This window comes from Aspergillus terreus, genomic scaffold (assembly GCF_000149615.1).
Source record: "Aspergillus terreus NIH2624 scaffold_8 genomic scaffold, whole genome shotgun sequence".
In the NCBI taxonomy this organism is placed as follows: Eukaryota; Fungi; Ascomycota; class Eurotiomycetes; order Eurotiales; family Aspergillaceae; genus Aspergillus; species Aspergillus terreus.
In genome coordinates this window covers 337,612-362,070 of record NT_165931.1, presented here as the reverse complement: position 1 = coordinate 362,070, position 24,459 = coordinate 337,612, and the positions used below count along the sequence as shown (strand labels likewise).

At 52.1% G+C, this 24,459-nt stretch overlaps 8 protein-coding genes and 1 non-coding gene across 9 annotated transcripts; 3 read left to right on the top strand and 6 right to left on the bottom strand.

Annotated features, from left to right (window-relative positions):
- Positions 1-15: 15 nt before the first annotated feature.
- ATEG_05765 (NAD(P)-dependent alcohol dehydrogenase) lies at positions 16-1,241 on the bottom strand (the record flags this gene model as incomplete). The annotated part of the gene is made up of 2 exons (XM_001214943.1): positions 16-962; positions 1,025-1,241. 2 exons carry the CDS (start codon positions 1,239-1,241, stop codon positions 16-18), a joined length of 1,164 nt encoding a protein of 387 aa, XP_001214943.1.
- A 1,496-nt stretch (positions 1,242-2,737) lies between these two features.
- On the bottom strand, positions 2,738-4,518 carry ATEG_05764 (uncharacterized protein; the record flags this gene model as incomplete). The annotated part of the gene is made up of 3 exons (XM_001214942.1): positions 2,738-3,592; positions 3,729-4,079; positions 4,120-4,518. The coding sequence occupies 3 exons, from the start codon at positions 4,516-4,518 to the stop codon at positions 2,738-2,740; spliced, it is 1,605 nt and encodes a 534-aa protein (XP_001214942.1).
- Positions 4,519-7,015: 2,497 nt separating this feature from the next.
- On the bottom strand, positions 7,016-9,539 carry ATEG_05763 (putative AMP-binding enzyme; the record flags this gene model as incomplete). Its single annotated transcript, XM_001214941.1, has 7 exons — positions 7,016-7,246; positions 7,324-7,390; positions 7,490-7,671; positions 7,935-8,270; positions 8,335-9,381; positions 9,436-9,471; positions 9,525-9,539. The coding sequence occupies 7 exons, from the start codon at positions 9,537-9,539 to the stop codon at positions 7,016-7,018; spliced, it is 1,914 nt and encodes a 637-aa protein (XP_001214941.1).
- A 2,276-nt stretch (positions 9,540-11,815) lies between these two features.
- On the bottom strand, positions 11,816-11,945 carry ATEG_10529. Its single transcript has one exon. It is a non-coding gene; the product is annotated as a tRNA-Ile (tRNA).
- A 1,559-nt stretch (positions 11,946-13,504) lies between these two features.
- On the top strand, positions 13,505-16,541 carry ATEG_05762 (uncharacterized protein; the record flags this gene model as incomplete). Its single annotated transcript, XM_001214940.1, has 5 exons — positions 13,505-13,673; positions 13,754-13,800; positions 13,858-14,063; positions 14,132-14,257; positions 14,579-16,541. 5 exons carry the CDS (start codon positions 13,505-13,507, stop codon positions 16,539-16,541), a joined length of 2,511 nt encoding a protein of 836 aa, XP_001214940.1.
- Positions 16,542-17,210: 669 nt separating this feature from the next.
- Positions 17,211-18,563, bottom strand: ATEG_05761 (SET domain protein; the record flags this gene model as incomplete). The annotated part of the gene is made up of 2 exons (XM_001214939.1): positions 17,211-17,218; positions 17,438-18,563. 2 exons carry the CDS (start codon positions 18,561-18,563, stop codon positions 17,211-17,213), a joined length of 1,134 nt encoding a protein of 377 aa, XP_001214939.1.
- An 829-nt stretch (positions 18,564-19,392) lies between these two features.
- Positions 19,393-21,020, top strand: ATEG_05760 (uncharacterized protein; the record flags this gene model as incomplete). Its single annotated transcript, XM_001214938.1, has 3 exons — positions 19,393-20,211; positions 20,330-20,809; positions 20,985-21,020. 3 exons carry the CDS (start codon positions 19,393-19,395, stop codon positions 21,018-21,020), a joined length of 1,335 nt encoding a protein of 444 aa, XP_001214938.1.
- A 404-nt stretch (positions 21,021-21,424) lies between these two features.
- Positions 21,425-22,066, top strand: ATEG_05759 (uncharacterized protein; the record flags this gene model as incomplete). Its single annotated transcript, XM_001214937.1, has 3 exons — positions 21,425-21,561; positions 21,621-21,768; positions 21,824-22,066. 3 exons carry the CDS (start codon positions 21,425-21,427, stop codon positions 22,064-22,066), a joined length of 528 nt encoding a protein of 175 aa, XP_001214937.1.
- Positions 22,067-23,057: 991 nt separating this feature from the next.
- Positions 23,058-24,202, bottom strand: ATEG_05758 (mitochondrial 54S ribosomal protein uL22m; the record flags this gene model as incomplete). The annotated part of the gene is made up of 2 exons (XM_001214936.1): positions 23,058-24,100; positions 24,154-24,202. 2 exons carry the CDS (start codon positions 24,200-24,202, stop codon positions 23,058-23,060), a joined length of 1,092 nt encoding a protein of 363 aa, XP_001214936.1.
- Between the last annotated feature and the right edge of the window lie 257 nt (positions 24,203-24,459).

Genomic DNA, 24,459 nt, shown 5'->3' with positions numbered 1-24,459 from the left:
CAAGATATCTACCACCTACCAAAGAATCACTGGCTTGATAGTCTCCCCAGACTGCATATCCTTAATCGCCCGTTCAAACTCCTCTGCCTGATAGAACTTGACAATCTTCTCCAACGGCAGCAGCCCCTGGCGCACCCAACTCACCATCTGCGGCACATACTCTTTCGGCTTCACATCCCCCTCCACCACCCCCATAAACTGCTTCCCCGTAACCATAAACTCATGAATCGGAACCTCCAGCGTCGCCGTCGGCGGCGCCGTGCCCACCTGCATCACCTTCCCCTTGCACGCCGTCATGCGCGCCCCCTGCGCAATCAGCGGCGGCACCCCCGTCGTATCCAGCGTGATATTCGTCCCCAAACCGCCCGTCATCGCCAGCACCGCCTCCGACACTGCCCCTATATCATCCGCCGGGTCGACCCGCACGACATGCGTTGCCCCCAGCTGCCTCGCCAGCTCCAGCCGCGACGCATGCCGGTCCACCCCGATGATCTGCCTGCAGCCCGCGATGCGCGCGCCCATCACCGCGCTCAGCCCGACCCCGCCGAGCCCCAGCACCGCGACGCGGTCGTCCGCGCCCGCCTGTCCCGCACGCAGGATCGCCCCGCTGCCCGTCTGGATCCCGCACCCCAGCGGGCTCAGCAGCTGCAGCTCCGCCCGCGACTCGACCAGCCCGCGCACGTTGACCACCGAGTCCTCGCGCACAATCGAGCAGTTGCTGAAACTCGACTGCCCGAAGAACTTGCCATAGATGGCCTCGGGGGTTTGGTCGCCCGGCGTGGTGAACACCCGTGTGTCGTCCCACGACACGTCGAAGTTGATCGCGTCGAAGTGGAAGCAGTGCGCCGGGTGGCCCCGCGCGCACGGCTCGCAGTCGTTGCAGGCGGAGAACGAGAGGATCACCGGATCGCCGACTTGCGCGGCGGTTGTGCCGGGCCCGACTTCGCGGACGTAGCCGGCGCCTGGGCGAGGGGTTAGCCGTGGGTTGTGGTTGGGGTTTCTTGTGAGGGAGGAATGTGCTCACCCTCGTGTCCCATGATTCTGGGGTAATGGATCCCGGGGCCGGACTCGGCGCCGGCGAAGTGCAGGTCTGTCTGGCAGATTCCCGAGGCGACGATCTCGACGACTAGCTCCTTCTCTTGGACGGGGCGCAGGGTGATGTCTTGCAGCTTCCAGCCGCCGGTTTTGTAGGAGCCATAAGAGACGATGCCGCGTTTGGGGGTGGGGGTTGTAGGTGCCATGGTGGTGTATGATTCTGGGGTAGATAGTAGCAAGTATGGATGGTGATGGCGGGGAAGATGGATTCCTCGGGGAGCGTCGGGGAGATCCATCTTCTTGAAGAATTCCCCCACACCCCACTCCGAATCCAACTGCCGTCTGTTCGGCAGCTTGGACGGGATTTGAGGGGTCTAGATCTACATGATGCCGTGATGGTGGATAACATAGTACTATATGCAGGTGGATTTGTATTGGTCTAGTGCGCATATGCACCTATGCAGACTTGATCTTCTAGAACCATGGCGACTTACCCTATTGAGATGAGGCCGCTTTGATGAGGGCAAGCAGGAGATTGCTCACTAAAAATTTCTTATTACTAACTAGTTAGTTGGAGGATCTCACACTCTCAGTTGACAGTGTTAGGCCTGCACTTAAGGCTGCAGAATTTCCACCCGGCCAAAGGGCTACTACTATGTTAAACCCGCGACAGAGGTCCAATCCCTAGGACTGGTATATATAGTATCGCCCTACTAGGTTAGGTCACCGCTCCTAACATCGCACTTGCTGCCAGAAATGGGTCCCAGCTCTCTGCTACCGACACAATGGGGTATCCGCCGCTCGGTGGTTGATTAGAAGTCAATGACCACATTGACCTGGACGGATCATCCTTGGACACCACCTATCTCCTAGCCATTGCGCGGTATGCTGAACCTTTGCTCACGCGGTACGTAAAGTACAGGATCTAATTGACAAGCATGTGTAGTCTTGGAAAATCAGCTTCGGTTAATAGACCACCCGACTAGGTGGCCGCCAAAATTGACCGGAGCGTCCAATTTCTCACTGAAGAGCTCGCTAAAAGTCGCTCTGTTTATGGTATGGCATCCATCGAATTCGAAATGAGCGAGGCTAATGCGTCTAGGGATGGCCACTGGCTTTGGCGACAGCGCTGACACCAACACAACCGCCACGACTGCACTGCAAGTTGCTCTGCTACAAGTGCAGACCAGTGCTGTTCTCCCTGTTCCCGCGCAGGGACTGTCCAGTTCCGAAAGCCAGTCTGTGGCGCTCAATGACAGGACGTATGCGACGCTTTCCATGCCAGAAGATTGGGTTCGAGGTGCAATGCTTGTGCGCTGTAACTCACTCCTCAGGGAGCATAGCGCTGTCCGCCCCAAAGTAACGAAGTTACTACTGGCACTCCTCAAATTCCACTTCGGCGAAGTATATCGGCCTCGAGAGCTTTATGCCCGCTATCCTGTCCCATGGGCGCGTTGGAAGTGAATCCAGAGGTCCGTGTTTGGATGAGGGCCAGGGCACACAGGGAAATCGTGTTCTTCGATATCGCTCTTGGCCGATTGAACATTAATATCGTACAATTCAGACCCAAGGAACTCCTTGGGATCCTCAATGGAACCGCAGTCTCTGCGTCCGTGGCCGGTCTGGCTCAGCTCAGCCGAATCGACAGCAAGAACCATTCTATTTCCAACGTATTCCACACCCAAAGCTCCAACAAGACACATCAATCCTCCTGTTCGTTTCCAGGGCCGACTTGCTTTCCCTTGACGCTCTTCCACTCGAGGGCAAACGCACCCAGCGCGGACAGCGCCGCCATGATGGTGCCGACAAGGAACACCCAGTGCAGCGCTGCATTATACTCGACAAGGACGGTTGGCAAATCATCCCTTGGGACGATGCGGCGCAGGTCGGTGGCGCCGGTGTTGGCGATGGTTTCGGGGTCGAGGTCATGGATGACGCGGGTCAGGCCGGCTATGAGATTCTGGCTGAAGATGTTCTCACCGACGGAGACGAAGATGGTGCCGCCAAGCTGCTGGCAGAAAAAGACGAGGGAAACGGCGACGGGGACGTCGGGGGGCGGGAGAACGGTCTGAACCGCGATGGCGGCGTGCTGCATGCCTAGGCCGATGCCGAAGCCCAGGATGATCTGGTAGCCGATCCACATGCCGGAGCTCGTGTCGACGCGCCAGGTGGAGATCAGTCCGGTGCCGAGGGGCATCAAGCATGACGAGGCCATGGTGAAGGGCGTGAATAGCCGAGCCGCCCAACCAGCTGACCAGATAGGGTGCTGCCGGCCACCAGGGAGAGAACCAGCGGCAGGGTGTCGATGCCGGACTGCACCGCGGTCCGGTCCTTGATCGCCTGCAACCAAATTGGCAGATAGTAGAGCAGCATCAGCATGGTTGAGGCCAGACAAAACATGAACCACATGGCCGCAACCACGCTGCGGTTGCCGATGACCCGCGGCTGGATCGTCGCAGTGGCTGGGGTGCGCACCTCGAAAACCACCCAGGTGGCCGAACAGCACGAGCAGCAGGATGATGCGCCAGTGACCCCAGGCGTACGTGCTGCCGCCCCACTGCAGGGCTAGCAAAAGGGCAGACCAGCGCGGAGAAGAGGAAGAGCTCTCCAAGCAGGTCGAGCTTGGCGAGCTGCTGCCGCAGCGTCAGGCCGGGGTGCATAGCGGGTGCGGGTTTCAGAGCCAACAAGATGACGAGCATGGCCGCGCCGCCGATGGGCAGGTTGATATAGAAGCACCAGCGCCAGCTGACGTTGCTAGTGAAAGCGCCACCTAGCAAGGGCCCGGCAACGGAGGAGACGCCTAGTACCGCGCTGAAGAAGCCGTTGTACGGCGGGCGCTTGTGTAGTGTCACCGCCGACATCATCAGCACGATGGCCCCTGACATGATGCCGGCGCTCCCCATGCCGGCTATCGCGCGGCCCAGGATGAAGGCGCGCGAGTTGAGTGCCGCGGCGCAGATGACTGAGCCCACCTCGAATAGCAGCACCAGTGCCAGGAAGACGTACTTGGCCGGGTAGAACCCGTAGACCTTGCCCCACAGTAGCTGGAAGCAGCATGCAGTGACCATAAACGCACTGCCATACCACCCGATATCGTCCAGGCTGTTGAAACTCGTCGGTGATCTGGGGAATCGCGGTCGAGATGATGGTGCGGTCCTGTGTGTTGCATGGGGGTTTGTTTTGGAATCTTGAACGATGAAGGGCTGCAGCTCCGACCAGGAGATACGGGGGGAGGGTGGAACTCACCAGTGACATGATGAAGATGGCGCACAAGATACAGGTCATGATGAGTGCAACCTGGACGGGCCCAGGATACTCAGGCTCCGCTGAGGCGGAGGACCCCTCGGAATTCAGGGGCTCCCTCTCAGTTTTGCTCCCATGCGGCGTCTCAACCGGCACGGGACCCTTGGATTCCTCCCCCTGGTCGTTCGCGGATGCATGCTGTCCATCCATCGCGATACTGGGGGGTTGAGCGGCTGCCATGGAGGATGATTGGTCAAGTGGTGGCTACTCCCGCGGCATCGAGAGATTGTACTGGATGGGTAGATAGAATAGCAGCGAGGACGAAGAACCCGGTGTGGGTTGATGGATGATGAATGAAGGCGCAGGGGACGAGAGTAAACAGGAGAACGTCCCCAAAAGCGAACCAGCATCGAACTCGGGGCTCGGGCATCGGACTCCGATGTGCTCAACAATCAAGCATTTCGGAAGGTTCTCCCCGGAGAGGCTTAATCGGCGGAGCGTCCCGGTGGGTGGAACCAATCGAATATTGTAGGACAGTTTGTCCTGAACGCAGAGAGACTGGAAGAGAAGGGAGAGAAAGGACCAAACAGGATTCAATTTATTATTGGTAAATATAGACGTGCGGATGAGTGGTGTGTATCCATCAAAAAAGTCGACAAAAACCCAGAACTACACCTTTCTCACCACATACATGATTGGCACAGGCTTGATGTCGCTATCTTGACACGGTTAGATAGCGTCTCCATCAGTTAGCCCTCACCCAGCGTCTTGGCCACCTGTTGCTTGGATGACTGGATAGGGAACGGAATGGCTAGTCATCAACCGAGTCTTTTTCTGCAAGTTCTGATGAAGATTACAAGACTTCGGGATGGGGATGGAAGAAAGTAACCGGGCTCTCCACATTAGATGGTCAGTCTGTAATAAGTTAGCATTAGAATATAATGGTGTGGCAGTGAACAGACCTCTGCATTTGCAAGACCCAATCATCTCTTGATTCCGTACAGTGACCGGCTCTACAACCCTCGCATAGTCTGCTGTTGTGCGGTCCTCTGCTGTCACCGGATGTAGGAGGTCTTTCCACCCAAATCCCATTCCATTTCTTAATCCAATAGACGACCCTTTCAGCATACGAATTGTCCAGCAGCGGGCGACTTATACGTTTGCAGCGAATGCAGCGTTGGTGATACACTCTGGCGTTATAACTCTCATCTGAGTACAGACGTATGGTCGTGGCGATCTTCCCGCTAGACCATCCTTTGGATTTGCACGCTGCGTTACCGCATTGGAAACGCCCCATAACATTGGTGTCCCATGTTCTGGTGCAATTTTCCCCACTGTCGTCTTCGTGGAATTGAAGGCTTAGGCCACTTTGTTCGAGAAGCCGTGACACTTCAGCGTGAAGTTCCCCGTACATGGACCATTTCGGTATCTGATTGGCTCTTCTACCTGGCATGCTGGGCTTGGTGACAAGGGAATGCTCTGTAGAAATGGTATGGATTGAAGGACGAAAGATGGATGAAACCACTAATTGAAGAGAACGCGGTGGATTTATCCTCTGTCCGCTCTGGAGGGGTGGTCAGGATATTCATATCATGGCCGCAAGGCCCATGGCGAATGCGCTGGAACGCGGGGCAGTTGTTACCTTGAAAAAGGAAGCATGACAGAAAAAAGTACTGTACAGGCACTACTAGGTATCTGACGCCATATGCTCTCGCTTAATCCGCAACCTGTCATAATGAAGTATTCTCCCTTAAGCTTCAAACATTTCCAGAGCTCATATTGAAGTCTATACAACTGGGCACATAGGCTGAGAGTTTGTTTTAGTTCGATTAGAGCATATTTGCGGCTGCCACAAGTACATTTTGGGCCATCGCAGATATGAAGTTGAACGATCTTACAAGGCGCTTCGTGCAGCAACAGGCACAACAAGGATCTCTCCCCGCCTGCCACCTCATGATGTGATGGAAAGGTGGCTACATATCGATGTACGAAACAGCGTGGAAGATTTCGGTTGGTAAATTGTGCATCACAGCTGATAGTGGCTGAAGTTAGAAGCCAATAACAACACGTCTGCCAGCTCAGGTTTGTTGGCGTAGCTACCTACCCTGCAACCGCTAATGCATCTGACTAAAAACAGAACATAGCCAGAGCAGGGAGATGATTCACGAGCTCCAACTCCAGGACCTCGATAATGTTGACATCAACAGAGGGACAAACAATGAGACGGTTATATCTGTAAATTATATGCAGTTTACTTGAGTCACTGCGGCTTCACTGTTGGGTTTGTGGGACATCACAAGTCGTTGAGTTCCTAGGATGCTCGAAGCGCATCTCTCACTCTTGCCAGGAAACTATCACGGCCATACCAACCGCTTAAGCGTTTCCACCTGGGATCCTTTTCAACACGCTTGCTCCAATTGGTGTGTTTTTTCGCTCGGACTCTGAGTGACATCGCGATTAAGCTATTGCCTGAGAGCTCCCTTCGCAGGACGCCGGGGATGGTCAGCACTTCTGTACTCGACAGTCAGTACGGCCGGTCATCAGCGAACCTCTGCAGAAGAGTCGGAAGGGGAAGCTGAATCTACCCCAGATGGTGCGAGTGATGACACGCCATAGTGTCAATGGCAGTGGTGTATCAATCCCTGAGCAACAAGGAAACCAAAACAGCAGATGAGCAGTCGCACATACAATGAATCTCTTACAAAGGATGTCTGTCGCTATGTTGTAGATACGTCCATCAACTGAACCCAGTGGCTGTGCCTTGATTGAGCATGAATTCCTCAGGCGGAATCGCAACAACGTACTTGCCGTCCAGAATCCACTCGTCGTTTGACTCGACAAGAGCCTGGACGGTACGTCGGGCGTCGTCTGCCGATAGTGCACCACCAGCTCTGGACTCGTGGAAGAGGGAGTCGAGTTCGCATACCGGTATCGAAAGCGCCTTGCCTAGTCGCCGTGCGAAAGTAGTCTACAGTGGCATGAGGGTGGCTTAGTCCGTATAGTGACGCGACATTGACATTTCTGCAGGAGTAGATTTGAACGTACCTTTCCTGCTCCTATAGCCCCGGCGACTTGAATTCTTCGTCCGGACAGCTGCGGCTCCGAAGTCATCCTGGGTGGATTGCGATGTATGTAGCTGCTGGACTAGTGGAGGCCGAATCAAAGTGTCCACTTTTTTCTGTGGGAATTTCTGTCTGCACAGACCACGTACCGTGGGGTGGGTGGGGGAATCTGTGATGTGGGGTAGAAAGTGCGCCACTCGATTGGGTGCGCCATATCTAGAAGGATGCTGAGATGCGTACTGTACTCCGTATGTACTCCGTATACGCTAAACTCTGCGTCAAATCCCACAAACATGGCGCCTCTCAGTTGAGAGATCCACTGAGCGTATGGCTAATATGCCACTACAGGAGAGGAACGTATAACTATGTACATACTCAGTGAGCAAAAAGCAGCGAGGACTGGTGCACTAAATCTGAAAGAGTAGGCCATCGACCATCCTAGAGAATCCAGGGCGTATGTATGTACACAATCAGCTCGAACTGCTATCTCGCTCCTTCAACATCTTGACGGCCATTTCTTTCAGCTTAAATTTCTGGATCTTTCCGCTGGCTGTTTTGGGGAATGCTTCATGCGGCTGGAAGTAGAACACATACTTCGGGACTGCTGCGTGTCAGTGGTTGTACATGAAAGACACATCGACAATTCTTACCAAGATGGTGGCTCAATCCATGACGAACCCATTCCCTGATAGTGTCTTCTTGCGTCGCTTCGCTATTCTGTTCCTGTGGAATAACAAACGCCGCCACAACCTCTCCATAGCGCTCATCCGGGACGCCAACCACGGACACGTCCGCCACGCCCGGACATGTCAGGAGACAGTTCTCGATCTCCAGCGGGTGGATGTTCTCCCCGCCGCGGATGATCAGGTCCTTGATGCGGCCGGTGATGGTAACATAGCCATCCGGCGACATGGACGCCTCGTCGCCAGTCTACTCCTCATGTCAGTCTCACGGCAAGTGATTGCGGGAAGTACACGGCAACGCGCAAACTTACATGCATCCAGACCTTTCCCTTCACGTCTGGAAACATCACCTCTGTGGTCCTCTCCGGATCATCCCAGTACTCCTTCATGAGCAAGTACCCGCTGACGGCGAGTTCGCCGCGGACACCAATAGGCAAGGTGCGACTCCGGTCTGCTGGGTCAACCACTTTGGCCTCCACGTGCGGCATGAGTCTGCCCACAGTGTTGATGCGCTTCTCGATGGGGTCGTCGGTGGTGGTCATGGCGGACACGGGGCTGGTCTCCGTCATGCCGTAGCAGATCGTCAGCTCCGTAAGGTTCAACGTCTTGTGAAGTTTCTTCATTAGCTCCGCGGGAATACTACTTCCCGCGGCGATGCCCGTGCGTAAGTACTGGAACCCCTCCGATGATACCTCGCCGTCCTGCAGCAGCCCCAGCTCCTCCAGGAACATGGTCGGCACGCCGTACAACGCAGTACATTTCTCCTCCTGCACCGCCCTGAGCGCAGCTTTTGCGTTAAATGACTCAGTGGGAAAGACGATAGCTGAGCCGTGGGTGGCAGTCGCCATGTACCCCAGGATGGATCCGAAGCAGTGGAATAGCGGTGGTGGGCAGCAGACAATGTCTTCTGGGGTGAGGCGCATCCGGTCGCCGATCTGGGCACCGTTGTTCAAGATGGAGCGGTGGCTCAGGCAGGCAGCCTTGGGCATGGCAGTGGTCCCAGATGTGAATTGAATATTGACAATGTCGTGGGGAGAGAGGCCCCGGGGTGCCAGAGGCGCCTCGTCTGCTGTTGCCTCGGAAATTACGGACGCATATGGTGTCAGACTCCGGTATGAAGAGCCGTCAAAGCGCCCGGACGCGTTATCGACCAGAATAATGTTCCGTAGGGTGGGCACAAGGGCAGACTGCAGCTTCAAGGCACCGAGATCTTGCACGAGGTGCTGGAGAAGAGGCAGATTGCTCCGAGGCTCTTTTCGCGGCAGGTTTGATTCTGAGCTGATGATGAGATGACTTGCCTGCAAATGGCTCAACGCTGATACGACTTGAACCGTATTGAACGAGGGATTAAGAGGCACCTAGAGGTCTTGGTAACTGGGTCTTGTTTTGGTCACGATAAACCTGGGGCTTACCAGTATAGCGCCGAGTTTGAAAAGCGCATATGTCGCCTAGGATATGGTAAGTAGACGTCGAAAAAGAGGGCTCTGCTCTCTGCACGCACAATAGCATATTCCATGGAGTTCCCCAGCATAACTCCCACGCGATCCCCCGTGCGGACTCCTACCGACTCCAACCCACGCGCGAGCGCATTGCTTTTCGCGTCTAGTCCCGCGTACGTCAACCGGTCATTCTGGTGCTTGGATATTACCCTGCGAACTATCAGCCCTGTCCATACATTTCGTGAAGGATCGTACGCTGTTCTGTCGCCATATGCGCTAACTATCCCGGCGAAATGGTCTCCGACAGTCGACTCGAGTAACGGGGGCTGGTTATAAATTAATGACGTTAAACAGGCTTCTACATACTTTAGGTGAGCATGACCTTACCTCTAATGGTCCACGCGCATAACTTTGGGTGAGGAGACCGCGACGTGGCAAGATTGTAGACCACAGGGTCCTCCAGCTGCAGGCTCCAGGGCCGGTCCTTGCAGGGCGGAAAGCCACGCGACACGATGCTGAAGAGATCATCTGGGGTTCTTGTTATTGGTGCAGATGGTTCATCGCTCGAGATGCCAGGTGAAGTCATTCAACAGCGCTGTCAGGGTTCAGTTATGTCGGAGCCCCTTGCGTCTGGATGGGGATAAGCAAGAAGGTAGTACAATGGATGGTGCTGCAATTGACAATAGCCCCAACAGGTACGCTGATGCTAGTCATGCAGAGGAGTCAGACTGCTGGAGATGCAAATGCAGGAGAGGAACAGCCGATGTTGTTGTGATGAGTGCTTCCCCGCACGTGGGAAATGCGGGGTTGCTCCATCGCGATCGATGAATCTTTCTATATTAGTCCATCATCCGAGGTTCATCTATCAGGGCAATATAGTCCACTGTCTACTTCATTGTCCAGGTACACTCCTACTTTCCGGCTAGATCTCATAGCGTCCAGCAGATCCATGGGGTACAAAACTTACACCAGTCTCTTAATAACTTTATGCAAAGCGAATCTCATCTCAGGATATCTGTCCTTCAGGTAGCTCATCCAAAGGCACCTCGAAATTACAAACAGCGCCATCTGTTGACCCGTTCCATCTCGTGTTGACTCTCCGAATAGTCCGTCCACTTGTTCCCAGATGCACGAGGAGTATCAGAAATCTTGCGTGCAAAGAACGATCCCCCTGAACCCGCACAGGAAAAATCCGCTACTCCTTGCTTTTATTCTCGAAGTCGATAGTGCCATTGGATGCCGTGCAGTATATCATGCTAAGAAGATTCTGTTATTATCTACAGTTGTTTCAGATGCATCAGTGAAAGAGATCCAAGTCTTGATGTGCGCATTATTAATAGTATGTGTATATCCACCACTAGAACAGCGCTATCTGACAGCCATGGAACAAATCCTACATCTACATATAGCTGCTACCAGTCAACTGTACTGCCAGTGGATCCAATCAATCCGTTACTACACTTGTACATTGGTATATCCTTAATGCTAACAGACCGAGCCAAGATGCATATGCACCAGATGCGTCGGCCAGTGCGTCAAGTTGTCCAGGATATGCGTCGCGTAGACAATAGAGCACGGCCGCGTCTCGGTCTCCCGCTTTAGGAAGGCCAGGAAATTGCTCCGCGAGAGCAGGTCGAGGTCGCTGATGATCTTCATTGACTGATGATTTAGTGAAATTCCGCCTACTTGTTTTCCGGCATTGTGGTGGGTGTGGTTTGGAGATGCGCGGAGAGAGAAAAAGTTGGTTAGAATAAAATAACGAGGTGGATTGTTATGGAGTACCATACCGGTGTTGGGTGGGTTGAAAATATGGTCATATTAGGGTAATATCACGGTCTTATCAGTCAATATGTCTGCCAACAAACAACTAGACTGCGGTAGCAAACCCCTATAATCTAGGGCGGCCAGCGGTCGGCGGTCGGCGGTAGCGCTCTCTAAAGATGGAAGCCGCACTTTACAGATGTATAGAAATTTACTCACATATTGCCTCCTAAAATATGTTTTTTACGAAAATATGTTAAATGTTATTACTTTGTTATTAGTAAATAAATATACATATTGTTCTTCATATCATAATAATACAGTCTTTCGGGAAACTATGGTAATATAATAATAATTAACTTCCGCAGAACCATGGTTTTAGCGTTATAAATCCATACGTTCGACCTACCAGACTCCGGCATGGTAACTTGGTGGAGAATCCAGAACAAGGTACACGATACAACCAATCAATGGCAAGCCACCGTCTTATGAAGGAAGAAAAAGAAAAGAAGGAAAAAGAAAAGAAAAGAAAAACGAAAAAAAAAAAAAAAAAAAAAAAAAAAAAAAAAAAAAAAAAAAAAAAAAAAAAGAGTGCCTCCACACGGGTTTGATCCATGGACCTTTCGATTGATTTCATACAACGATGGGGTTGTTAGCTTTTTGAATGACCAATCAGGGGCTTTTTACATACGTCGAACGCTCTACCACTGAGCTATAGAGGCCTGTTGTTAGTTTTGGGATATTTTCTATGTCCTTTCTCTATGTCCTTATTTGTTTGTAGACCGACTTGGGCGCTAATCGAGTAGTCCACTGCATATAGTTCCAAGCCAGTCGTCGCCAACGGATCCTCATTGAAAGACGGCGGGGCAATGAAGTTGCCGGGGGCATTTTGTTGTTTTTTTGCTGGGCCACGCCTCCGCGAGCTGATTGGCAGTAAGATTATCAACTATGTCGGAAGCCTAGACATTATCCATAAGGAAACGGAATCTTCTTTTCTAACCTAGAGAGGTGATATTATTAGGTAGTTATATCAGAAAATTAAGGATGTCACGTAAGAATGCGATTTACGCAGGTCCGCGTAGCCTCCAGAACGCCTTCCTACAGCCTGTTTTCTCTCTAATTTTTTTCCCTATTCTATCCTACAGCCTATCCTACCCTGTATTCGCGCCTGCTAATCTGCCTGTCTACTAACCCGCCTACTAATCTGTCTACTAACATATCTACTAACCTGCCTACTAAACCTCCTACTGAACCTCCTACTGAACTACCGGTCTGCCTGCCTACCTACCTACCTATCTGCGAGACTGCCTACAGGACTATCTACAAAACTGCCTATTGAACTATTTATTTAATAGATAGGTGGTTCAGTAGGAGGTTCAGTAGGAGGTTCAGTAGGAGGTTCAGTAGGAGGTTCAGTAGGAGGTTCAGTAGGAGGTTTAGTAGGTGGTTTAGTAGGTGGCTTAGTAGGTGGTTTAGTAGGTGGTTTAGTAGGTAGTCATACAGGTAGTTATCTAGGTAGGTATTTTAGTAGGCGGTATAGCAGGTAGTATACCTATAGAGCTATCCCCTACGCCCTTATTGCATGACTAATTAGTACAAGGAAGTGTAGCAGCTCTACGCGCCGCCTTATTTCTAATAATGGCCACACTCAAACACACATAGAAAAATTAAAGAAACACGCTCGCCGGCCGTTGCAAAAACTTCACAACGTACACCCTACCGTACTAGATGCCAGTTGGCAGATAACATAACCAACTCAGACCTAGTCCTTATGACACAAAAAATGGTCATAATAAGGAACTATAGGAATGCGTATTATAATATAAGTGGCAGGGCTACAAACCCATCATAGATTGGACTGGAAGCTACCACCTATGACGTGGTTACGTGCATATTTCATAGGTAGTAGTTCCCGCTGAGGTAGAACAAAGCGTCATCTGCCCTCCTCCCATCTTTTCATTGATTCCTGCATATCCAAACTTTACAGTGAGGATCTAGACCACGTTCCAAGACTATGCTTTACCTTTTTCTCAATGAGGGGCCAAGGTTCTGTAGGATGTCAAAGGCGTTGATGATGGGATTCATTCCCGATGAAGAAGAAGATGACGACCTGAGCTCCGTTCAATATCGCCACTGTAATTATATAGACGGAGTCTGCCTCTCTTTTCTCCCCTTAACTTGCTCTCTTCCTCCCTTACCCTGTGCCTTCTTTCCTTCTTCACTCCCTGTCTTACTCGCTCTCCGCGTCTTATCCCATATCCACTATCCAAGAAACTAAAGAATGCCTTATCGCAGGAAATATTCGACTCCAAAACGACCCCCTCGGTATCGAAGCCCGGAACCGGCTTCAGCAGACGTGAGGCGGTTCTGTACCGACTGTTATCAGTTTATGATAAAGAGACACCTCTGCAATCCGCTTTGCAAGAAGTGTCAGTCCTACTTCTGCCCAGGTAGTGGGACTTGTGATGGCTTTTGCGGTTTTTTCCATGTTGCGGGTGCTGTGAAGAGACTCAGGCAAAGATTATTACAGAAACAAGTCTTCCGTCTTTAGAGTCTAACGACCAAGAGAATAGTCAGGTACGATAATAAGTTGATATATCGACTTTAAGCATTAATAACTCACATACCCTCTAGATTCAGTTCCCGGATTTGCTTCTTGTTATACGCCAACTAATTGATTTTATCTTTTCTGAAAAGAAACTGCAATTGGACGTTGAACGTGGAGTCTACCGCTCAGTGATTACGGCCCTAGGCGGGTCAGAGGCATTTGCCCATATGATCTATAATACTGTTGACTCAGATATACGATCATTACAAGGTCAGCTTATCACTGTTGAAGTGTAAGGAATATATTTTATTTATCCGTTCTTCCTTCTATTATTAATCGACTGCTAATTATATTGGACAGGCTACATGCGATCCGTCTTAAGCAGACCTCGAAGCCAGCAATCTGGAAAGATCCCTACGGCGGCTATCTAGACTTTGTCACTCAGGCGAACCAGCCGACATATCTACGCTGCTATATCGGCCAGTCGTATGAGCCAAAATATCGGATTCCACAACATATTAGAGAAATTTTGAAAGGATCGAAACATTCTCTACATTATTATATTATTAACAACAAAAATAATCGATACGCTAACTTTATCCGGCTATGGACTGTCCCTTTTCCTCCGAGAATTAATAATTCAATCAAACTCGTCTTCGAAAATTTTTTGGAACTGGTTATGTGCCGAATCTTTCAATCTCTTCCTCCATCAAGTTTAGAGGAGATTTTTGGGCCCTGTCCAAACGGTCAATACTCCGGACTCGGTCTAAATGTTATATCGCCTTTACTTCAGGGACGGTCTCTCAGCCCTTATTCTCGTCATAAAGTTGTGCAGCTTCTATCTACTTCGCCAGACTTTGAAATCCGTGAATGGGCACTCTATCGCAACAGCGAAAATCATCAGCTGAGCCGGAAGTTAAACTCTAAGGAGTTGCCAATGACAAAACATATGGATAAGGAAGGCTACTGGAACGCTTTTCGCCAGGCTATCAGTACTAGCTTGAGCCTTGAGGAAGACACCTTAACTCAAGCTAGTGAAAATCTCTGGAGCCCCCTAGAAGTGCGTCCTATAGACCCCCAATCCTGGTTTCGGTCGACAGTTGCCAAGTTGCAACGGAATAACTCAACAACTGGAACTGGAGCTGAGATGATTTGTCCTGTTGGGAGCTCTAAGGCTTCTATAGGAGTTGTCTTTGAGAATACCCCACTACATGCCTACAATGAGGGTGATCAGGTTATAAGTATACCATGGGGCCTACGAGAGAGTGGGTTTCAGGCCTCAAACTCATTGATCTGGCCCTTCAATCTTCAAAAATACGTTTGCATACCAGGAAGCTTTCAAGTACAGTCCTTTTCTTCGACTGTCTCTGACCATAATCTTCTACGCGATGCCTCTCAAGAGCTGATAGCTGGCACTCATCTTCGAGTTATTGTTATGTGCGGAGATATTGAAGGAATTATACTCCCGCCTAACGCGACGAAAATAGCAATAACTCTGGACGGCATAGCTTACAACATATGGATCGAGATCCGGCAAGAGAGAATTGCAAGAATATTTATTCGTGCACCAACCCCTCTTTCTGAGCTTTGGGCTAGCCATGGAAAACGAGCCTATAAGTTAACAAGCATTTTCAAGTTTATTTCTGCACTTACTAACATTACAATATTCCCTTCTTTTTATGAGTGCTCCATGGCTATGGCTCTAATAGTTCGACGGTGGGCTGATGAGAGAGATAAGAAGATTCCTCCAGCTATTCCTACCGATCTTGAGCTAGTTCTAAGGATCTGGCTCGCTGATAAAGGGTTTGAGCGAGATGAAAATCTACTACGCTTAGCAGAAGCTGTCGGGGGCTCCTTACGATATAGTCTTCTTGTTCTTACATTAAGTCTGCCGAAAGCAAGGAGAAAAGACCCTCGCCCTCGGAGAATCCCCAGATCGAAGGTTGAAAGACGTTTTGCTGTTCCAACAGAGTTGCTCGATAGGGTTCGGTCGATCTACAGCGAGCTTTGTCCAGCTCGAAGCTCTGGTCCCCAACAGCCAGACCCCCAAGCGATCCATAACGAGAGCTCTATTATCTCGGCAATCGATACCTTAAAGCTCATTGAGGATGAAGAATGCCAAGGTGGTTTCACAACTGAACGAGAACTGGAACAAATTTTGGGTGAAAAAGAGTCGCCGGAAAGGCCTTTTTCTTTCCGGGCAGGACTCAAGTTGTTAGTTGGGAACAAATACCAGATTATTGGGAAATACGCGAAGAGACAGAGGTTTACCATTCAACATTGCACCATTTTCTTCAACTTGGAACATCGGCTGGCGGATGTGAATTACGTTTGGGTGAAAGCAGAGCTGTCACCTATAGGTGAAAGACATCCCCAGGCATGGGCTACAGCAGCGCAAGACCCGGACCAGGACCCTGGCGCTCGCCTGGCATTTCGAATTTACCAACTGGATGAGAAAGGGGTTGAAGTTTGGTCAACTTACGCTGCAAGTGATAGCTGGGAAACAATATGTCGGGCGAACAGTCTTGTCGATAAGTTTGAAGGAAGCAGTTACATCGAGCTCCGCGCCAAGCCTCGCAGATACATCTATATTGATGATCGATACGCAAGGTTAAAGAGAGAATATCCGGAGCTTATACCCTTTATTGGTGGTGCATACATCGACAATGAGATGAAGGTGATCCCTGCCAATGGTCCCCGCAGAGGCCAGAAGTTGAGAAAAAGAAAGCTGTCAGAGAGGGAGGAAGAGGTGAATTCCAAGAGGAAATGATGAGTTTATGTGCGTGTGTTATGGTCATCTAGGCGATCTTAGGAAGCAGGGCAGGCAGGAGCTAGGCCCATAGTACCAAAACTTCTCTCAGGCGAGGAACCTTCTATGGAGCAGTACAATCATCTTGACGAAGTCATCGAGCCGATGAGGATCAGTGTAATTGAAAGGCCTAGCACTCCAAGGACGCACTCGCTACTGACACTTACTTAGACATGGGATATAATGCAGGGGATGAGGAGTTTCTGGAGATGCTGAAAGAGGAAATGCTGGCAGAATAATTCCATTTAACTCATTCCAAGCGACGCCGCCGAGTACAGGATTCTTTCCAGTATCTGGATACCGTCGGCAGTACTTGTAACGTGGATTGTCGATGAAGCCTTTTGTTGGACCTCTGACCGCTACACTGACAAGACCAAGGTGGTGGCAATGGGCTCCAAGGTCCCATATGCGGCTTGCGGTAGAAGAAATGACTGCTGCAGGGATATCAGTAAATGCAAGCATTCTATTTAAGGTACAGCAATCCGGCGCCTCTCAACAGTCCCCTATGTAACTATGGAACAGCAGTATCAACCAAAATGACCATTACACAAGCAAGGTGCCAAAGCTTTTAGTACCTTAGTACGTAAGGTGTGATATATGACTGGACTCTATTTGACAAGTAGGTTCCTATCATAGTCCTGTCGAAAGTATATAGTTCCAGAATGATCAAATGTCATTTTTGCACTCTTCAGAATTCGCACGTCTCATTTAAATAACCCTGAAGTAGGTCTATGGAAAAGAAAGCAATATACAGACCTCTTACTGATCATCCAGAGAATCCTCCATCTCCTCATCTTCATCCCTATCTTTATCCCCACCCCGGTACCGACAATTGGGCTCCCCACAGCAACACTTACGATCACCCCAATAGCTCGCGCCATAGTCGACAGTGAGTTCCTCAAACAGGCCAATATCGCGCTTCGCTTCAACTAGCATGCAGCGCCGCCATCCAATATTCCGCGGTCGAAAGGCCGTGTTCGGATTACACGAATGGTTCATGAACCGGGTCCAGTTCCCATACTGCTTGGGGGAGATGAGAGCAATATCCGTATGCGGCTGACCCTTGACCTGTTGCATCAGCGAATAGATACCATCCCCCTCATACTCAGGGTCATGGATCTCCCCGACATACTCACCGAGAATGTCTCCCTGTTTGAAGTTTCCCAATGACCGCACTCCCACCCCCTTATTCGGATACTCCATGAGTTCGAGGAGACCGCCCACGGCGTACGGGCTGAGCCTACAATCGCAGAACTCCATCGATCGACACAGGTCGCATGGTGCCTCTCCGGGCCGCCGGAGAGTCGGGTCTCCGTCGGGGAATTCCGCCGGGTCGATGATGCAGTGCGGTACGTTGATCTGGGGACAGCCATTCAATGATGGCCGCTGCAGAGAGCCGTCCAGCATCCGCACAATCTGGTGGATATGCTGGTCTGAGAGTCGCGGGTGCGGACGCAGCGCGTGGGTGAGCTCGGCAATTCCCGAGTGGGTGTGCTGGAGGATAATTCCGCGCCAGTCGAGATCGCGCGTGCGGGCGAAGACTTCGATGCACGCGTACTTCTCCTGGATGATGTCGATCAGGGCTTCCCAGAATAGAGGGTTGGTTTCGGTATAGCAGGCTCGGCTGAACCCATCTGACCAGGCGCAAATTGCGAACATCTTCCAGCCCAGAGTGTCCACAAAACCCTCGGCATGCTTCAGTCGTGGGTCCTGCATGGGGTCATCGCTGGTTGGTTCTAGCTTCCATGCGACGAGACTATCCACAAGTGTTAGTGCTAGGCTATGGAGGCTTCGATACATGGTTTGATGCTGGGGGTTGGGGAACTTCTCCATGTATGTCCGGATAACGAAAACGGTAAATATGTCGTGGAAGATTGTCGCGACCACGTCCATTGCTGACTGGTAGTAGGCTTCTGTGTCCGAAAGGGGGCTCGCAGGCCCTTGGTCATGGAAGCTGACCGGGTCTCTGAAGAGGAGCTGCATGTTGTGAAGTAGAAGTAGCTGGTATAGTAGAGGCGGAGAGATGCAGTGACAGGTATCATGTCGGGAAGGCTGGATTAAATATTCTCGATGCCATCACCTATCGAACCGTTTGCATGAATCTTTGTCTTATTGCAAAATAAAGAATCAATTATATCACATCAAAGAGCATAGTTCATAGCCCAGGCATTGTCCTCTTTATTCGGATTGGGCCATTCACCCCATCACAATGGGATTGAACATGTCGTGTCATATAATAAAGAGACATGCGGGAGGATCCGTTGTAAATTCCTCGGCAATTCCCTGTCTCATGAACGACATGTCCTCGGTGGTGAGGTTTCTGGATGGACGCAGTGGACCCTCTCGCATAGAGTCGGAGACTGCGGCGGTGCCTGCTGACGTGAGATGCCAGGGAACAGCGGGCACCCAAAACGGTTTGGCGCATCCTGCCCGTCGGGAACCCAAAAGGGAAAAGTGCGAGATGAACCGCCCCCTTCAGATTCAGGCATACACCGCGATCAATCGCTCCATCTCATCTTCCCCCATTCTCTTCCCTCTCCCGCGGGTTCTTGATCCCTATATACTCTCCTGTTCCCTCACTTCGTCGCCTTAGTCAGAGCTTTGTTCACTTTCATCCTCGTGGACGCCGACTTCTGGTCATCGTGACCCCTCTATCTTAGCGCAATCTCTTGTTCTAAAAACCCTTTGACATTCCCTAATCAGGAAAAGCCCCGTGCTTCCGTTACTACAACGGCCTACTCCCTCATCTTCCCTCAACACCATTACTCCTATACATCTCTCTTTCCGTGGATCTCCAGTCAGTCTTTGCGAAATGAATGCAGATCAATTGCTCTATCAGATGGACCATTCCTCCACCCAGAATGAATGGTACGACTTTGAGAACTTCTTCGACTTTCCCTCAGGCTGCCTCGACAGCAACTCGACCTCGGTGGATTCGATCTCACCCAAGGACTATGACCTGTCATACAACGACATCGATGGAATAGAGTGGGAGTCCGCTCAACTCCCCGTCCCCGACATGGTCAACTACGAGACCTCGTTTGGGGAATGTGTTGATCAGGCATTGGGCATGTCCGACCTCAATGCGGACCCCAACGACTTCCTTCAATTCCCTCCTCAGTCGCCGAAGGAAGATCTTGCAGCACCACACTTCAGCAACCCTCTATCTTTGGACGTGCCCAGCAATGCCGACTCTTTCTATTCCACTCTTCGTCACTTGGTCGAGTCTCAAGCAGCGGCCGAGCCCCACGGTCCGTCGCAAAAGGAGAAGCGGAGAGATGCTGCTATTGCTATTCACTTGCAACGCCTTCAAGGCACTTCTATTTCCGACCTTGAACTCTTCCCGGAAGCACCTGGCTTCCCATCTCCACCAGAGTTCAGTTCCACCCATTGCGGCCCCTCTGAGAGCCCAGCTTCGGTATCACTGTCAGAATCAACCAGCAAATCGTCCACTCCTCCGTCAGGGCCTGACTCCACAGCTGGTGGCATGGAGTTGGTCCTGGATCTGAACATGAACACACCTGCGAACCTTCCGAGGAAGCAAAAACCTCGTTCTCGTGCACAGAAAGAGAACTACATCAAAGTCCGGAAACATGGCGCCTGTGAAAAACATCGAAAACAACATAAGAGAGTGAGTTCATCGTTGAGCGGGAAGTTTTGGAGGCATGCTGACATCCGCAGTGTAATTGCCTTGATGTTAACGCATCTCGTCTGAACGCCAACCCGACTACACTACTTGCCTCGAACAGGGTAGGGGCATCGCTCGCAGATACAAATCTGCGCATCCATGGCGCAACCCAAAGACAATCCACATGGCCGACAACTCCAAAGCAAACCAATGTCGCGCCCAATCTACAACCAACAAGCGTCTTGGATCAAAATCCCTTGCACCGGGTGGTCCATCTGGATTCACGCCATGTGCATCCTGGAACCCCCAGTTGCCCTACGCGCACTACGAATACACAAACCCCAAGAATGGAGGTCCGGCAGTCGGATACAACGCTACCTTCAACCCATTGCAGATCGAGCCCCCTGGTTACAACTCCAAGCCCATCAGGCTCGACTCGCACGACAAATACCCGGCCTATTACGCATACCGATGTACCCGGATCACGTACCGTGGTCCGGCGCATCCCAGATCAGTCTGTCAAACCGCAGAGATCAGCGAACAAAACACAACCCACAAAGTTGGGCGAGGACGCAGTCCATCTACAATCCGTCCCGGGAAGGTCTGTTGTTCCCACCAAAGGACAACTTGTCAAGGGACTCTCCCTTGTCAATACTCTCGGGTCGGTTGTGCAGAAGGCGGTTGGGGCCTTGTCGTCCTTTGTGCAAGCATCCGCCTCAGCCAGCTCCTGGGCGAGTTCCTTGTTTGGCAGATTCGTCATATTTTCTTCTAGGCAGTATTTTGTTGCTCGGAAGGGAATGGGGCTGTTCTAGCCCAACCCATGATCGGGTTTCTCTGTTCTTTTCCTTTTTGTTTGTCGGTTTTTGCTTTCAGCTGCGGATGATTTTTCGCCTGAAATAAGTTAAGTTCTTTAATGTTTTGTTGCTTGTTGTTTCCTCTGCAATTACTCTCTTGAGTTGATATCCTCATTTGTCATGTTTCGTATGTAGTGAGGTTTTTAGAATAAATTTCTGCCTATAGCATTCGCAGTCTCTGCTCGTGATGACATGCCCGACGTAGATTGGCCCAGTACCATGGATCTACTTGACCGTTACTTCATGGCATCATGACCAAGTCTGTTCTCTTTCAACACTTCTAAGCATGCCCTTAGACTGTCTAGATAATCTGGGGACGTGCTTGTTCTCACGATCCACCCACCCCACTATCCTAGTACACCATGGCGAGGGTTCCGCTTAGCGTCCGCCCTTCCTCGAGTCAACCGCATTATCGACCGGTTGACGACGAGGAAGCGGCCAGCACGCCCCATCCGATGCTCTCTCGAGGAAACAGACTGTTCCGCATTCCGGTGATCATGTATGCGATCTCACCACCATCAACTCCCTAATACCAGAAGTATAGCTGATACAGTCCAGCCCCCTACTCCTGGTGACCACCGTCCTCGTAGCCGGCGTCATGGCCATGGCAGAATCAATCCCCACAGAATCGCATTTGCAATTCACGACAGTGTCAGGGTACTTTCTCCAGGACGAGCCGACAACCGATCCGAGCAAGTTCGACTACGTGAGCATCCCCCCATCGACCCTCACCTACCCAGCGACTCATTATGTACATCTAGGTTGAATCCAACTTCGGCCTGATCCCACGGAGCTACGACTCCGACGCAGAATTCGACCCCAATAGCCAGAAAACGCAGTGGGAACGCTTTACCCACCACATCGACCAGCTGAATCGCGACAGCGGGTCTCTCACCAACTACCGCGTGCTCTTCCTCGGCCGACACGGCGAGGGCTACCACAACGTCGCGGAGGCGAAATACGGCACTGCCGCGTGGGACGTGCGTATCTCTTCCCTTGGTTGAATTCCTCTGGTAGTAACTAATATCTCAATTAGTGCTACTGGTCTCTCCGCGAGGGAGACGAAAACACCACCTGGGCCGACGCCCGTCTCACCCCCGTCGGCGTCGCGCAGGCCCGCACAGCCCACGACGCATGGAAGACCCAGCTCGCACGCAAGGCGCCCGCGCCGCAGTCGTACTACGTCAGTCCGCTGAACCGCTGTCTCGCCACAGCGAATCTCACCTTCGCGGGGCTGGGGGTCCCGCATACGGAGCCGTTTCAGCCCGTCATTAAAGAGGTACTCCTTCGCTCTTCCCTTTCTATCCTCCGCTTGGTTGATGGGCAGAAGCTGACCGGACGCAGCTGCTGCGCGAGACGATCGGCCTGCACACGTGCGACAGGCGCTCGTCGCGCTCCGCCATCGCAGCTGAGTACCCGACGTACCGGTTTGAGGCGGGCTTCGCAGAAGACGACCCGCTGTATGAGGCGGAGCTGCGGGAGTCGAACACGGCGCGTGATGCGCGGCTGCGCGAATTGCTGTTTGATGTGTTGGGCCATGATCGGAGCACGTTTCTGTCGTTGACGGCGCATTCGGGCGCTATCACGAGTATCCTGAAGGTTGTGGGGCATCGCGAGTTTGCGTTGCAGACTGGGGGGGTTATTCCTGTGCTGTTGAGGGTTGAGCGTGTTGCTGGGCCGCCGCCTGTTATGCGGGTCGATCCGCCGACGAGGGCGCCGGAGTGTGAGGGATCTTAGTTGTATCTGGGTATAGATGGAGTTATGTGTAATGGAGTGGAGGTTGGTGCATGCTGCTATGGTTGCATATTGTAGCGACGAAGAATCGAGTATATTCAGTATTGTACATGTATCGAGCCTCGGCTCTACAATCACTATCCAGCAAGGTGGGTCATGATATGCAAGAGAAATGATAAGTGCTTAAGTCTACAAATCATACAAACGCCAAAACCAGTCCCGTTGCCCTACCCCGGGCCGAACGAACAGAACAGAGATCAATCACCAGCTGTAGTACTGGTTCTGCGCCGAGATCTTACGGTCCGGGAGCTGCGTCCACAGCTGGGCCTTCCGCTTGCGCTGCTCCTTCGCGTCCCGGTCCTGCCACTCGCGGATGCGCGTCTTCTCCTCCTTCAGCAGCACCGACAGACCGGTGTAGGGCGGCCGGAGGAGGTTGATCTGGCCGCGCGCGCGGTGGTCGTAGTCGACGCCGTACGGGCCGCGGTTGACCCACGCCTGGGCGATGTAGATGGAGGTGGGATCGGTGATGGTCTTGCGCTCGCCGGATTTGAGGGTGACGGTGATGGGCTTCTTCTGCTCGGCATCGGCGCCCTCGACGGCGCCGAGACCCATGCCGGAGCGCACGATGGCGACGTTCTTAGCATGCTGCAGGTGTTCGAGGACGTCCTTGGCGGCCTTCTTCTTGCTAAAGCGCATCTGGAGCATGGCCTCGTCGATGTTCTTGCCGGCGATCTGGCGCGCCAGCGGGCCCAGCTTCTTGACCGAGGTCTTGAACCAGTGCGACTTGGACAGCGACTCGCGTTCCGTGCGGAGGATCTGCTCGGTCTTGGTGAGCCGGCCGCGCCGGCGCACCTCCCGGACGATCATCTTGCGCTCCCAGCGCATGCGGGCCTCCGGCCGCGGATCCAGCACCGCCTGCATGTTGGCCCGGTTGCGCTTCTCCACCGGGTAGAAGGCGGCGCCTTCCAGGTCCTCCTCCTCGGCGGCGGCATCGGTGGCGGCCTGCTTCCGGGCAGCCGGGGTACGTCCGGACGCAATCAGCTTCGGGGTGGCCTCGTCCTCGGCGAAGATGGAGTCGGCACTCAGGGCACCCTCCCGCTTGGGCGGAGCTTGGGTCCGACGGGTGATCTTGGGTTTGGCGGAGTCGGACTTGCCGCCGAAGAAGAAGTTTTTGATGGAGGACAGGGGGGATGGGGAGTCGGGTTTTGTCGGGCCATTGTTGTTGTTGTTGTTGTCTTCGGGGAGACGACGAGGCACGGAGGCCGTCAGGGTTCGGCGAGGGACATAGGTGAAGCCTGTCCGGGCTGGGGAGGTTAGTATAGGCTGACATAGAAGTGGATGGGTGGATTGGTCTTACCTGACCGGATCAGGTGGCCGTAGGGGTTAATAGCACCCATTGAGGCCATGGGGTGGATGGTGGGAGAGATATTGAGATGTAGATTGGATTAAGAGTGCCAGGAAAAAAGTGACGGGAGAGACGGCGGGGTTGGCCGCTGTGGACGGCCGGAGAGCATCCACCAGCCACGCCGCGAGGAACAGCCACAGCCACGTGTGGCGCAGGTATCTAAGCAGTAGGCCGTTAATTATCACGGTTAACTATTATGATGGAGAAATGCCGACTAATCGGGGTTATTTTCACGAGGCCATTTAACCGATGATTTCA